The 15,027-nt window shown below is 42.7% G+C and overlaps 1 protein-coding gene across 3 annotated transcripts in view; it reads right to left on the reverse strand.

Moving 5' to 3' along the window:
* Positions 1–15,027, reverse strand: part of SEMA5B (semaphorin 5B) — a 278,168-nt gene that overhangs the window by 16,791 nt on the left and 246,350 nt on the right. For all 3 annotated transcript variants that reach the window (XM_087732767.1, XM_087732768.1, XM_087732769.1), the window contains 6 exons: positions 13,617–13,842; positions 12,738–12,956; positions 10,819–10,989; positions 9,751–9,900; positions 8,794–8,838; positions 5,465–5,670 (listed from right to left, as the gene is read on the reverse strand). In XM_087732767.1, the coding sequence (XP_087588893.1) occupies positions 5,465–5,670; positions 8,794–8,838; positions 9,751–9,900; positions 10,819–10,989; positions 12,738–12,956; positions 13,617–13,842 (1,017 nt within the window). The remainder of the gene's footprint in view (positions 1–5,464; positions 5,671–8,793; positions 8,839–9,750; positions 9,901–10,818; positions 10,990–12,737; positions 12,957–13,616; positions 13,843–15,027) is intronic.

Genomic DNA, 15,027 nt, shown 5'->3' on the forward strand with positions numbered 1-15,027 from the left:
TTTTTATATATATATATCTTTTTTTTTTTTCCCCAGCAGATTACATCAGCTAAATCTCTCTCTAAAATGCCATACAGCTAAAGCAAATACTTAAGGAAGGCTGTTGATAACTTATTGACGATGTTGGGTATCATCAACTGCTGGCTTATGTCTAACTTTACAGCCACTTCCTGGGGCTTAAATGATGCACAGTGAAAGGGTCACCAGGAAAAGAAAAAAGCTTATATCACAGTGCTATCAGTGTATGTGCTGTGATCACTACAAATAAATGGGTTAGCCAATTTTAGTTGAAGTAGCAACATATCAAATTAAGCATAGGACACTGAAGCCCTAAGTTTTCCGTGGCAGAGAGAAACAAACATCCTCAGAGACCAAGGCTGACTTAGACAAACATTCCTCTAGGGCACTTGACAGTAGTTAAAGCTCATTTAAACTTGAACCACTGTCTGTCTCCCCACTATAAAAAAGGTGTGATTTTCAGCGGCAATGAAAATGACCATCACCAAGAGAGAGACATATAAAATCCATAGAGGGATCCACTTTCCTGTACCCTGAGCTTTATTTCTTTTTTCAATGTTGAAAGCCACACCAAACACCCAGCCTGTTTTACTCAGAAGGGTTCTTCATCCAAAGACAGAATTGGTTTCTCTTTCATAACCCTCCATGTTGGTATTTTATTGCCATGAATTATTTGGGATTAGTAATGAAGTGTGGATCACAGCATCCTCAGTTCTTCGCACGGGGTGTCTGCTCTGCACTGTTATTCTATTCTCAACAGCAGTGTTCTCACTTTATTAAAAAATATTCATTGTAGTTTCTAATTTATACAGAGTCCCAAGTGATTTACTCAATATTCCCCCCATTTTCTCGTAGCTGCATTTATATTTGCTGTATAACTTTGGGCAAGTGCAGGACTTGCAGTCCTACTGAAGTTAATGTGTCTTGTTCTGATGCCTTCCTAGAAACCAGCTATCAGGTGATACATCAAATATTTAGTTTCCCTCTTTCATTGCCATATCCTGCAATCTCACTCAGTTCTCACCTCATCTTCCCCCACAATAAATGTGCTCATTGACATAAATGACTGTTTTGCTTGAGCACAACTTCAGTGTTTGGCCCCTAGCTTCTACCAGAGCAGCGGTGATGCTCCAGGGCAGATGCAACGCTCACGTGCTTCCTCAGCTTATTTGAGGCATCAGTACAGAAAGAGTTTGACTGTGTGACTCATGATGAAAGCTGTGTTTAAGGAAGGAAGGACAGAGGGAGTTCTGTCCAGCACAATTGGGAAGAAAATCTGCAGAATCATCATCATAACCATCCTGCAAACTTACATTTCTCACTAATCCCATCTGGCCTGATCCAAAGGCCATTGGATTTTGGATTTGGACCAATGTGCAGGCACCTTTGCCTGTCCAAATCCTGTGTAGAATAAAATGTTGGCTCTCCTTATTGGCAGAGGATTTAGCAATAGGAAGAAGTTCAGTCCAAACCCTTTCTCCATGTGTGGCTCTTCCAAGAGCTCCTAATTCACAAGGGCTCAACCTTGACTGTACATCCTCCTGCTTCTACTGCAGGATCATTTGGCTTTCCATCAACGTGACTCTAGTAAGTAACTCACATGAGTAAGTCACTGAGTAGCTGGAGCAAAATGTTAAAAAAGAGGATCTCCTCTCTGCTTTGATAGCCAGTTATTAATTAATCGGCGTGGCAGTACTGGGAAGGTTGTAGGTGGTTCTGTAACCCATCATGCCAAAATGTGAAGAGCAGATAATTTTTATTTCATTATGCTCTTGTTCTGCACAGTCTTCAATATTGTCAGAGTGTTGTATGAACTTTAACCAATTAATGAAACATGAACTGCTTATTAGGTGACCCAAAAGGTCTTTCCCCTACGATCTGTGAATAACAAATCAAAATCAACGTGCGGCTGGTAAATGCATATGCATGAAATCTTTTAAGACATCATGGTTAAAATAGCTAATAATAAACCTCACAGCCCTCTTGAGAAAGCAAAACAGGAAGTGAAAAGAAGCCAGCAAAAATAAAACACTTTTCTGCAAAACACTGCCTAGGCAAGTTAGCGTCAGCTAAATGATCAATAGGTCACCATTATGTATGATATTTACATCTGATCTGCATTACTGCATTGCTGTGCTGAAATGTCCAACAAGGCTCATATCAGCTAGCACTTCCTTCATTAAAATCTGCCTTCATATAAAATTCACCTTGATTTATGAGTTTGCATTCAGTGCTGTACAATTTGAACATAACACTGCCAAACTTTCTACTGTGTTCACCTGCTGGTTGGAGAGCAGAGATATTTCAAGATGAAAACAAACTAAAGATGGTTGCTGAAGGCTTATTATTATCAAAGAATGGAAAATAATAGATTTGTGCATATGCTCAGCCTTCTGCTACCATCATGTCACTGTGTATTATCATTTTCTGTTACTGAAAATAGTCTACGCGCCGTGTATTTCCTTAATTGTGGATTTATTGTCTTTCACACACACACACACGCACACAGAAACCTACCATGATTCCTTTGCTTTCATTACCTAAAAAATGTTGGGGGCAGTTTTCTTGGTATCTGCTGAATATAAACTTACTTGGGTTTAGAATCTGGAATTTCAGGTGTTTTCACTTTCTTTCATACATACACTTTTAAATTGAGATGGGCCCATAGCCAAGCTCAGTCCAACCCTCGTTTTCCAGAAGGTGAATTTTAGCTCCTTCATCATTTGAATGTTAATTGTGTAGCATCACAATAAAACCACACATGTTCCTTGAAGGCATGAAAAACTCCCTCCTGACCCTTAGAAAAATCTGCCAGTTATTCCTAAATATAAAGCTGGCTAATAACAAGTTCTGTAAGTAATTACACAGCACAGAGCACACACAGCCTTCCTCTTACTGCACTAACGCTATATTCTTCAAGGGAACACTGAGGAGTGGCAAATTTGTAGCATTAAATGAGACATTTTCAGGCAAGAGTTTCAGAAAGGAGGGCCGATAGAGAAGATGAACATAAGGAACTATTCAATAGGAATAGAGAAAAGAGGCTTCACTTGATAAACAGATTTTACCCTTTCTGTAAATTTCTTTGCCTCATTCACCACTCTGAAAATGTATGACTTCTAGTTCTTCTCAGCAAGTAGCCCCTTGCTCCTAAACATTTAGTTTTGGTCTGTCCAATGACTGCAGATTTATGCACTTGAACTCTTTCACTTCCTAACATTCTATAAATAAGCCCCATCTGGTCTATCTCTCCTTGTGTGCGAGTCCCTTCTCCCCCCAGCCTAACTCATACAGTCCCAGTTAGATAATGCCTTCCTTTAAATAAACTAGACTTCTCAAAACTTGATCTAATGCCTAGGCTCTTTATGTCCCTCGAAAGAAGGTTCTAACAGCTGCTCACTGTTACTACACACTAGATCAAGTATTCAGAGACAGATCTATCAAAGAGGTCAGCTCCCTCCTGATACTACATTAACTAACCTGCTGCTATTTTAAACTTTGCTTAGCTTTGTTTTTACTTCTACTCCACTGCACCATTCAGCACAGACATATTGCATTTCATAATCTGCTTACCCAATTGACCAAGATCGTTCTGCAAACAACTTCATCTTTCTGAATTTTAACCATTCTTCCTATTTTAGCATCATCTGATAACATAGGATAGCACAATATAAATCTTGAAGAAAACATCAACACAAAGCCAACCCTGCAACTACCTGCTTTTGGCCACAAAAATAAATTTGTCTCTTTTCTTCATTATTTGTTATGTGAGAAACAAGGGGATACTCTTGCTCATCTCTATTCCTGCAAGTTTTTCTCATCTGGGCCTTCCTATTGACTTTTCCACAACTGCTCACATAACTGAAAGGATTACTTTCATAGTTTGAAGCTTCCAGGATCAGGTCCCAGTTCTTTACCTGTCTTAATAATTTATTACCTAACCTGTATATGCAGAGTGTGTAGAATAATACATCCTGTGAAACTTTGTTAAAAGCCTCTGAAAATCCCAATATGTCTGCTGCTTCCCTCCTATCTAGATCAATATTTATTTAATTTAAAAAAGGAATCCAATTTGCTTGACATGATTTACTTTCCACAAATCCATGCTGACTTGCATTATGATGCTGCACCCTTATTAAACTGTATGCAACTGTAGCCTTATGCTGCTAGGAAATGTATTTTTGAGACTGCATTTATAGGCAGTGGGATCCTCTGAGGGACTGCAATGCCCAACACAAGGGATTCAGCACATGCTTACTGCCAAACTGGTCTGTTATTTTCCAGTTCAAACTGGTTTCCTTTAAAACACCAAAATAACATTGACTTTTTTCAAATTATTTGATGTAAGCTCTTAGTTCTGATGCATATTCACATCGCAAATCACAGCCATGCATCAGGAATCGTCCTGTGCCCAGCATTATAAAATCCCTATGTAGAAACAGTCCCCAACACCCAGGGAGTTTAGACTATGGCAACGATCCCACCGTTGATCTTATTGTTGGGTCTCAGTCAGAAGCCGGGCCAGATCAGCAGAAACAGACAATCAAAATGTCAACAGCACATAGCTATACGGAGGAGCAAGCAGCTGCAGGGTTTCCTTCTGTTTTGTGTTCGTGTCCCAAATAATGCTCCACGCTGTTCAAGCGACCTTAGGCAGCCTGTTCCTCCCACGGTGACATGAAGCCCCTTCAACCCATCATCCCACTGCTCCCTTCTCTGATCCCACACTTCACGTGGAGACTGATGCTCAAATACAATGATGCGCTACTGTCTCAGCATATTGTCTCTTGCACCCTTAGTCCTATCTGCTCAGATAATGGGTGATGTTCTCTTTAGCAAGCAGACATGCCAACAGAGTATGCCACTTCAACACATATCTTCTCCTAAGGCTTCAACTCGCGATTCTGCTGCTATCATTGAATTCTGCATGGCTGCCTGGGGTAAGTTCTGTCCAGTACTGATAGAGGGGGCAGAACCCTCTCTGCTTTCTCCTTCTCTCCAATTTGGCAGTTTCCAAAGCATTTCCAGAATCTCAACCTACCAAAAAGCATTTTCCCAGCTACTTGTCTAATGAAGTTTCCATTTTTATTCTTCCTCCCCTCCGTTTCCTCTTACCATGCACTAACAATGCACTGAACTGAGCTCTTACTGATTTCTTAGAGGACAATTTGTACGCATACAATAGTCAGAATGGGCTGGAGTATCTTGGTATGTACTTGCCAGACTGGCATTCATCAGGACTGTGAAACAGAACAAAATCCCATTGCAGTAATGGGACTTTTTAACCCCTTTGTGACAGTACAGCTAAATACCCCTTCAACCCCACGGGTAATGCCAACAGCTGGGCACAGAGACACAAACCTACCCAATTCCAACCATGACAGAAATACAGAATTTGTTCAGGTAGTATCAAGCTGTTTGTGGTATTTCTCATCAAGTACCCTACCTTGAACTCCATAGGGGTGTACTTCTCGTTCTTGGGGGTTGTGTTGCCCTTGTAATGGAGATGGTTGGGAGTGGTTGGGTGGATAACGGTTGACTCCTGGGACTGCCTCTGACAGCGCTGGCAGTACACGTAAATCACAAACGTTAAGAGGCTAGAGCCGAAGAAACAGGAGACCCCAGTGGCAATCAGATGGATGAGACTAAAACCTGCAAGGGAAATGACAAGAGATGCTATTTTTAAAGAACAGCCTTTTTCCCTCTTCCGACAAGACCACAGGTGCAAATCAGAGCTATGACATCTCGGGATCAACATTAATACGCTGTTGAAGCCAGAGTCTTACGTTCTAACATAAACTGACATAATCTCCCTGCAAATCGGTCTCCCCACTGCAGCTCTGCCTTGTGCAGTTTAACAGGTTCATGCATTGTTTTCTCAAAGCTCCTTCCCTGTCTCTCCTCTCTCCCCTCTATTGATATTGAAACTAAACATTATGTTAAGCTGACAGCTAAAGAAATGAGCCGTACAAACAATGCACATTAATGGATTCCAAAGCATGTGCGTGTCATGGAAATAAGGGGATAAAAATGCTCAGTGTTTCTCTGAAGGGGAAGGAAAGGAGGGGAAAGCCCTTTTTGTTGGCTGTCCAAAATGCCTATGGGACTGTGTGTGGCGTGGGGGAGATACACATTCCTCCCCCATGTAATCCAAGTGTGCTCAGCATTCTTGCTTATTCACGGGGCAGCATTGCCTTGGCCATGTCTGCACTACCTCTGAGGTGTATTTGTACCGCTATCAGTGAAACAGGGGTCCTCAGGGGAACGGGAAAGATAAGGTGGAAAAAGGAATGGGGGGAACTGCTTGAAAACCACTTCTTTGTTGGCTTTCTCCACAAACTGCAAAGATAGGAAGCCAGTTGCAGGCAGGTGCTGGTGGGTAGCTACAGTGCAAATATTTCAAAAAGAAAAGCTTTTGGACTATAAAAGCCTTCTACAGAGATGTCTCCACGTGAGATTGCAGCAGCACCCTCCAAGCACAGCACTGACCTCCGGAAGGAGCTGTAGTTGTGCATCCCATGCTCCCTCACCTCAGAAAGTCTCAAACCCCATGGTAAAACCAACCACCAACAGATCTCCACTGACAACAGAACAAACAGTAGTGACCTTTACAGCCACCAAGTTAATGAAGCAACCAGAAGCAATCTTGTGTGGCAAAACTTTCTGATCGCTATTGTCTTTTGCTACGTGCAGGAGGGGGATCTACAGAAAAAGAATCAGTGATGATGACTCCAAATGCTACTGCCTTTCCTCTGCCTTTGCTCTGTCATCTTTCAAAGAGGAGTAACAGGGGCCTTGGTGCCTGGGGGGAGTGATCCCTGACTGCTTCCCCCAGGGCAGCTGTCCCAAGGGACAGCCACAGTGGCTCAGTGGCGACTGCAGCGGTAAAATTCCCGTAATACTTAAAAAGCCAATTCATTTGGAAAGACTGCTGCGTGGACTTGACTGCGTGCAGAGGAATAGAAGGGACTACGCAGAGAGTGGCTTTAAGTGAGGTTCATTCTTAGTCTGATCACGGCGTGCATTTTTTTGGTGCCATCTTACATTTTAACTGATATGCTTTTCAAATAGAGAATTCTGCCCATTAATCTACTGCTCTTCTCTAATCTTTAGTTAAAAAATATCCTCCTGAGTTTAAAAAGAACAAAACCAATAGAGTTCTACAGCAAAGTAATGCACTTCAATCATAATTACAGTAAGGAACATACAGAATTTATTAGACTGACGAGCTACATTTATTTTTTAAACCACGCTATAAAATTCTATTGCAAGATTACCACTTTCTATTGTGTTTTGGATGATGGTCCAAAAAACCAGCAGAAAGATGATAATTTCCTACTAAATGTTATAAGACTTTTCCAAAAAGACATTTCCTTTCTAAAAACCTCTGCCTGCTTCACATCACTCCTGAGATCTAAAACACAGAATATGCAACCGTGCTCAGTGAAGCCACATGACACTGTCACATTCTCCTCCTGTCCAGCTTTGCTCATATTGCAGTGAATGTTTCATTTCACAGCTACATTTACCAATTCACTACAGTAGGAAATCTGTTCTAAAACATACATTTCCCTCTCACCTTTGAAACACCCATCTGATTTTTCAGGTGACTTTTACCCCCATCTTAGAGAAAAAACAAATTATTTTGTTTGCAGCATGTGAGTCTCCAGGGGGAAAGCTTTCTGGTTCATCACTCTGAAAATATAGATGTTCTGAGATGCATCAACAGAATTTCTATTGATTGGCTTCTTTGCCAAATATTGTAGAACACTAAGTAATAAATAATATTAGCTATGGTAAAATGGAGATTGCAACTGCAATACAATGGTGGTGGTAAAAGAAGGGAATGTGGATACAGTGCACAACAGCAGAGTGCAAGCCGTAGCAAGGAGTCCTGGAACTGAAGCAGGTACGTTGCTCCCTCTGAGGGACAAGGAGTGGTGCAGAAAGCCAACTGTTACAGTGCAGGTGCTGAAATCTTAATTCCATTGATTGCCCCACAGTCACAGACTGAGAGGCCACATTTCTGTGCCACAGGTGGCATGCCTTTTTTTGCCATGATCTCCACAGGGAGAAGAGATTTTGGCAGCCTGCACATCATCTAGATTTCAGGAAAGCAGGGATGTGATGCTAGCCGGGACTGACATGGTCATTAGTGTGAAACTAGCATTTTAAGATGTCGAAGGAACCTGCCATTTTCTTCAGTCTGCATTTTTATCACAGGGGCTGCTAGGGCAGTGGAAAAGTGACACTAATGACTGGATCTTTCCAAGTTACAGGCAGAAAGGAGACACAACTTCTGTGAGAGGTGAGGACTTGAATGAAAGGAAGGGCTTGGAGGACAAGTATAAACTCTAATCTCATCCTATATCAGCAAAGGCTGTGTCTAAGAGACCCTATTCACTGAAATCTTTATAGGTTATTTAAAAACACCTGCCTCCAAACAGCTGGAGGCTTCCAGTAGTGGAATAAGGAATATCCCTTCCTTTCTCCTGAACCATTTACCCTGTGGGTAGACAGAGACAAGCAATGTGCTCCCTGGTATTTAACGACCCTCAGTGGCCAACCCAAGCACCAAAATAAATAAAAATCTTGGAACTGACAAATGGACATGCGATACATTCCTCCAGTCTGACTCAGACAGCAAGACTCCAGCGGAATTAAGGCTATCAGTGGGATATGAGCTGTATAGATTAATGGTTTGGTTGATACTACACAGGGAGAGAAGAAGCCAGGTTAAGATAAAAATAAGATATATAGTTAGTGGTACCCTACCTCCACAGTTCGTGCTCTCATCAATGCTGGAGGCTGGCAGGATCACTAAACAAAGAAAAGAATTGGAAAAGAAAAGATTGGAGAAAGTTGTCATTTTGCCATCACTTTACTTCTTTAAGTAATTAAACCCCCTGTGCTCCAGACACGAGAAGCTGCTCACGTGTTCTGCAGCAAGCTGAGACTCCCTCTAAATTGAATGATAAGCTCTGAGTGTGAAACACACGCAACAAAACCTCTCCAAAGACCTGACAATTCCAGTACTGTTACCTGATCATTGTTTAGCTTCTTCGATTTAGGGGCAAGAAGATAGCTGAGAAACCCATGAAAAAGAAAAGTATCATTGCCTAGAGATTTTGTAAGTCAGGGCACTGTAATCCAGAAAAGAACATGGGGAAAGGGGTTATTCAGTCTAGAGCCATATCAAATATTTGCCTGAGAGATTCAATTTCCACAAAACACAGGGTGGAAGATGTTGATGACCTGTCCATCAACAGTGTCGCTCTGTTAGACCCTTGGTTAATCTCCCCACTTCACACACCAGTTTTCTCCATCTGCCTCACCTTATTTCTTTGCTCTTTTGGGATACTTCTTTTGATACCTGAACTCAAGGACCTTCTGTTGCCCGTATCCATACTGAGAACAGAGATAATTTTTCTAACCCAGCCTAAGATGAACTATGCAATGTTAAAAGCTTCAATTCAGGTGAAGCAATACTAGATATTTATTACAGATCTAGGTAATTCTGTTTTAAAGAAAGGCCAAGCTGCCTTAAAGGAATGCCAGTTTCCCTGTGCCTGCCACAACAGAGTTTATAACGTTTGGTTGTTTGCTTGTTTTTCTAGAAGCATCCAAACTCAATTTATAGTACAGAAAATCTCAGCCTAGCTTGACAGTCAGGGCACAAGCAGCTCTCCTGAATTGGCCCACCCTCTCCCTCCTCCATGACACTGTACATACCAGGAATTTCATTATACAGGCAATCTTGGTACTGTGTGCTGTTTCCGACGCACTGAGAAGAGTCTGGGCTGTGTACCTCGCAGTAACGGCTGCGGTATTGGACGCCCTCTTCATTACACAAGCTCCACTCTGACCACTCTGACCAGCCACCTGAAATCCCAGATCAGGAAAACACACAGACAACGTCACCAAGAAAGAAAAGGATCCCTTGCACATACAAAACTTCTCCCATGCTAAAGAATGTCTAGATCCTGGCCGCAGCCTCTCTTGCACATCTAATCCAGGGGCCTTTAGTGGATTTAATTTTCTCAATACAAATAACAATGCAAGCATCATAGCCTACTTGTCAGGTTGTATTTTTCTTAATATGGACTGAACACACCCTTGGTGGAGCACTGCGCACCACGGAATTTTCTTAAAAGCTCCTGTATCAGCTCTTTGGTTAAAGATGTAAAAGGAGTTGGATGGGGCAACATTGCACCAGGACCTCCAAGTTTTGAGGTGGCCTCCCAGGGACACCCCAAGCAGCCAGCACAAGTTACAGCAGTAAGAGAGTTTTGCTGATGTTCCTAAAGGCAGGAGTCATTCCGCACTGGATCAGAAATACACAAAGGCAGTTCAAAACCAGCACAGATCTAAACCCTGTCCTCTGAGTTGCAGCACATGCTCATCTGCCCGTCCGTGTAAGAAAAAGGAAGGATTGTCCCTTCAGCAACAGTACAGATTGATGCTTCATGACTCCTTTTGTTTGTCTTGTAAGCTTCCACATTGAAGAACCAAAACCTCCTGCTTTTTCAATTACTTTAAATGGATCAGCTGTTAACAGGATTTTGCCTGTCCGGCACCAGAATGCCAGAGCATGGGCTAGTGAGCAGGTAAAGAGAAAGGTGATGTGGTGCAGTTGAACACTGGGATGTCTCCTTTGTACCTGGCTCAGTAGACATTTACTGAATGGACAGAAAAGCTTCTAACTGGTGGTGTTTCTGATTTATTTTTTAAACATTTTGCAGATGTGTCTTGCTCCCACCACCACCCAAGCCAAGTGGAGCAGGGACAAGAACTGGCTACCTTCACATGGGTGCGTGTTGCAAAGGGCCTCCTCAGTGTGCAGACCAATGCAGATATCCTCTCCGCTAGACGGAGCTGGATTGGTGCAAGTCCGCGTGCGCTGGTAATGTCCTCCTCCACAGGTTGCTGAGCAGTGAGACCAAGGAGTCCAGCAAGACCATGAGCCTTTCACTGAAGGATATTGAAAAGCAAGGAGAGAGAGGTAGATGCCGTTGGTTACTCCTCTTACTGTGACAAAGCAGGAGAGCCCCAGTATCCCACCTTCCAGATCCACCCTGCCCAGACTAGCTAGCAGTTTCTTGCACCCCAGGACATTTGGGCCTGACAACAAGAACTTTATATCAAGAGAGGGTACGAATGTGCTGCACTCTGCAGATGCAGAATGAAGTCTGTGCACAAAACCACTCTGTGTAAAGTGCCAAAATAGAAACGATTCTTTAGGGTAGTCACTGAAATCTAGTCTCTAGTCTAGTCTAGTCTAGTCTATTCTGTTCTGTTCTACATCTTTCTATAAAACAGCACTGTCATTGTTATTATATTGTCTCCTGATGCTTCACCTACAGCAACAGCAGCTTTAATTGGGAAAAAAGTGCTGTACAACCTAAGTGGAGCTTATATGGCACCTTTCTGTGGGGGTCCCGAGTCCTCTAGTTCCAGCCTTCAGGAAACAGAAACTCAGAGGCTTTATCTGAGCACAGCCCTATAACAGGTTAATAGTAAAACTAGGGAGGGATTTAAGATCCCTGATTCCCACCCCCCCTTGTCAGGCTACTAGACTGCCTGATTTGTAGGTCTACATGCCATTACTTCAGAAGATAATAACCTGATGACTTAGTGCAAGATAAACCCAGGATTTGTGTATACACATTGAGTGAGGCAGGAAGGAGGGAGACACAGAGAAATAGTAATCATGCACTCAGAACAGATTGTAAAACATCATAGTGTCCAAGGGGAGAAAACAGCACAGAAGAAGGTCACAGACATTAGTGAAAAGCCACTGAGAGCTTCCAAAATAGTACTAATAGCTGCCTTTATAGTGCTAGAGTTATTTTCTTTTTATAGGCCATAGAGTGCAATATTTGACACTCCTGCTACGCTCTTGCTGCACATTCTGATCATATTTTCCTATCTGCATTGGAATTTTATCTTTGTATTGAATTTTAGAATCATAATAATACTATTATAATATAGCATTTTCAAGTCTAGGCCACAAACTATATTGCCAGAGGTCGATAATTGCTAGAACTGCAAAGAGGCAAGGTAATTTCTGTAAGATCACTTAAGTTTAGTTTAGATAGTTATTACAGAGCAAGTAGAAGGATAAGTGAGAGAGAATACAGTAGTCAATGGTCTATTATTACTATTCTGGACCAGGAGTGCAACATAAACATGAGGACAAACTCGAAAACCAGGAAACCAGGCAAGAATACTCCCTGCTGGCTGTGCAGGAAATGGTAACTGATGTCAAGAGTAGATGCCCATCGCAAGAACAATACGTAAGCAGGAGAGGGGGAAGAAACAAGTGTTCACAAGAAGAACCGCCACATCAAGCATCTCTACACAGTATTAAGCCACATTTATTAAGCCTGTCTCCTCATCAAGGTGCAGATGCACTGTGATGCCCTCCACTGGATGGAGCATCAAACCTTGAAGCCAAAAGTTGCTAGACAAGCCACGATACTACTTCCTCTAGAGGATGTGGCTGTGTTACCCTCTGAGCCTCGGTGAAACAAGTCATAGCACTAAAGATCACATACATGGGTCATTACAATAGCTTTAAAAAAAAATAAGAAAAAATCCCCCAAATTAAAAAAAAAAAAAAAGTAGCTTGGAAATATCGATTTTTTTTTTTTGTGGCTCTACCGTTAAGATGGGGAAGTACACCTCTGAATTTCATGCAGGAAGATGATCATGGTTACCTGGGCAGGGATGCGGATTGCAGTCTTGGTACTCCATCGCTGACCCCACGCAGGGCAAGCCACCATTTTTAGGTTCAGGGTTTGTGCATGTTCTCTTCCTGATCCTAAAGCCCAACTCACAGTCCCTGGAACAGGAAGACCAGGCTCCCCAAAAGGACCAGCCCCCATTGATAATCCGTGCAGAGGTCTTACCAGTCTTGAGGAGGTCATCAACAAGAGCTTCAAGGAAAACAAACAAGACATCACATGATCACAAATTAATCAGTTGCTGGGCTTTTAAAAAGGGCTTCAGCTCATGAATAAAATCAGGATTTATGGGCCCTGGGGAAGAGTTTCTGTTATGTGCCCTTAGCAAGAGTTTTGTTCCACAGGGTTACAGCTAAGCTAGACACAAAATGAAATCTGTACACACACAAACCGAGTCTACTGATAACTTTGATAAATGACCCTTCTGGGCAGCAAATTGTGGCAGTCAAGGCTGTGCCCTCAGGACACTGCCTTGCATCACAGCAGTAGTGAAGGGAATAACCCCGGAGGCAGTGCAGAAGGGGACCTCCAGAGAGAAAGAAGAATAAAGACATACTGTTCTGTAGAATGGATCTTCCCTTCTTCTCTACACCCTCATTATTTGCCTGTTCTCTTTCAGGCAGCCTGGCAGTAGCAAGAACAAATCTATACACTGCCATAAGCACAGAGCTCACAACTGTGTTGACCTGTAAGTCACAGGGCTCTCTCCATCCCTGCCATTCTGCAGTGATACTAGTCATACATGCTGAGACTTAGGTAGACACAATCAGGTTCTGGTTGTTCTGAGAGGATCCCCTTTCCACCATCAAATCTAGGCTTGCCCTACGGTCCCCCAGAGCTGGCAAGACGTACAGTCAGTATCACACACTGCTGAGCCATCATTGGGGCAGAATCGACTCTCGGTCTTCTTCCTCCCAAACTGCAGCTCATGGGGATCGGACAGCTGGGCACGACACGTGTAGCGGAAGCGCTGCTCCTGGCGGGCACCATTCTGGGTGATGTTGACAGGCATCCAAGGGGTCCAGGGTGTGTTCCTGCGCACCTCTGGGCAGCTCTCTGGGTTGCAGGTCTTATATTCCTGTCGAGAAAGAAACCCACTCTCTTCTTACTTATTAAACAGCAGCAGCCTAACTAACAGAGATTTATTTACGCCCCAGAAAATAAGAGGGTACCCTCTGCATCTAAAACAACCTCTATCCACCTTATCTGACCTCACAGACACAAGCCAGTGCTGGGCACAGCACAAAATGTGGTGACTATGGAGGCGGTGGTGGTGCATAGCTTCAGGTGGACTTCAAGGGTGAACTATGCTTGCTATTTTTATGTGTCCCTCAGGTTTGTGTTTCTTTGCTGATTCAAAGTCCTGTGGGGCTTCGAAAGCTTGGTACATTATGGGCAGGAGAATAATTCAGGCAATACATAATAATAAGAGCAAACAAGTTTTCTGCTGTGACCCTGAGATGCTGCCCTCAGGTCAGCCTAGAGGAGCCCCATGAGGACAAAATGCCAGTAAGATTTATTCCTTGAGAAGTTTATTGTTTTATTTTTAAGATGGGTTTAGATTATCTCTTTTTACAGCTATTTTTGTTTGGTTGGCTTTTTGAACTCTCTAGTGAGGGCTACAAACCATTAGCCATCCTTGGTGTAGAGCATTCGTTGACTACAGACAGCATTCTGGTTGGATGGGGATGGGGTGATTTGGGGTCTTTACAGTTCTCACCACTAGTGGGAGGAATTCCAGTGACAAACATTGCGTTCTTGTTTATAAATAAATAAATAAACCGGTCTTTTCTGGCAGAGGGAAAGAAATGTAATGCTTCAGGACTTTATGATTCTAGAGTAAATGCCAAACAGCTTGTGAACAGATGGGAGGTTCCAGATCAAATCTGCTTACACTGAAAGAAAACTCTTCATAAAACTAATTAAAACAGCTGCATGAAACAGCTGCCAGAATAGGAAAGGGAAAATAAAGAGAGAAAATGGGTAGCCATTGCCTCACTGATGGGTTAACTAGGTGTTTGACCTGTTGTTTACTCAAGTACGACAGTCAGACTCATTTCTGATGCATGTAGGGCCTCCTTGACTCAACCGGGTCATCCTTGGGAGTGGGACAGGAAAAAAAATGTATAGTGCTTTCAGGTAAAGGACTTGATATCTACGCTTACAGAGGCCTGAAGGAAGTCCTCTGTACACCAGTCTGTCCTTACCTGTGTGCGCATGTGCGCACACACACACACTGATACACACACTCTCACACCAACTT

This window comes from Nipponia nippon, unplaced genomic scaffold (genome assembly GCF_047370975.1).
Source record: "Nipponia nippon isolate SJK-2023a ecotype South Korea unplaced genomic scaffold, ASM4737097v1 scaffold_5, whole genome shotgun sequence".
Lineage (NCBI taxonomy): Eukaryota > Metazoa > Chordata > Aves > Pelecaniformes > Threskiornithidae > Nipponia > Nipponia nippon.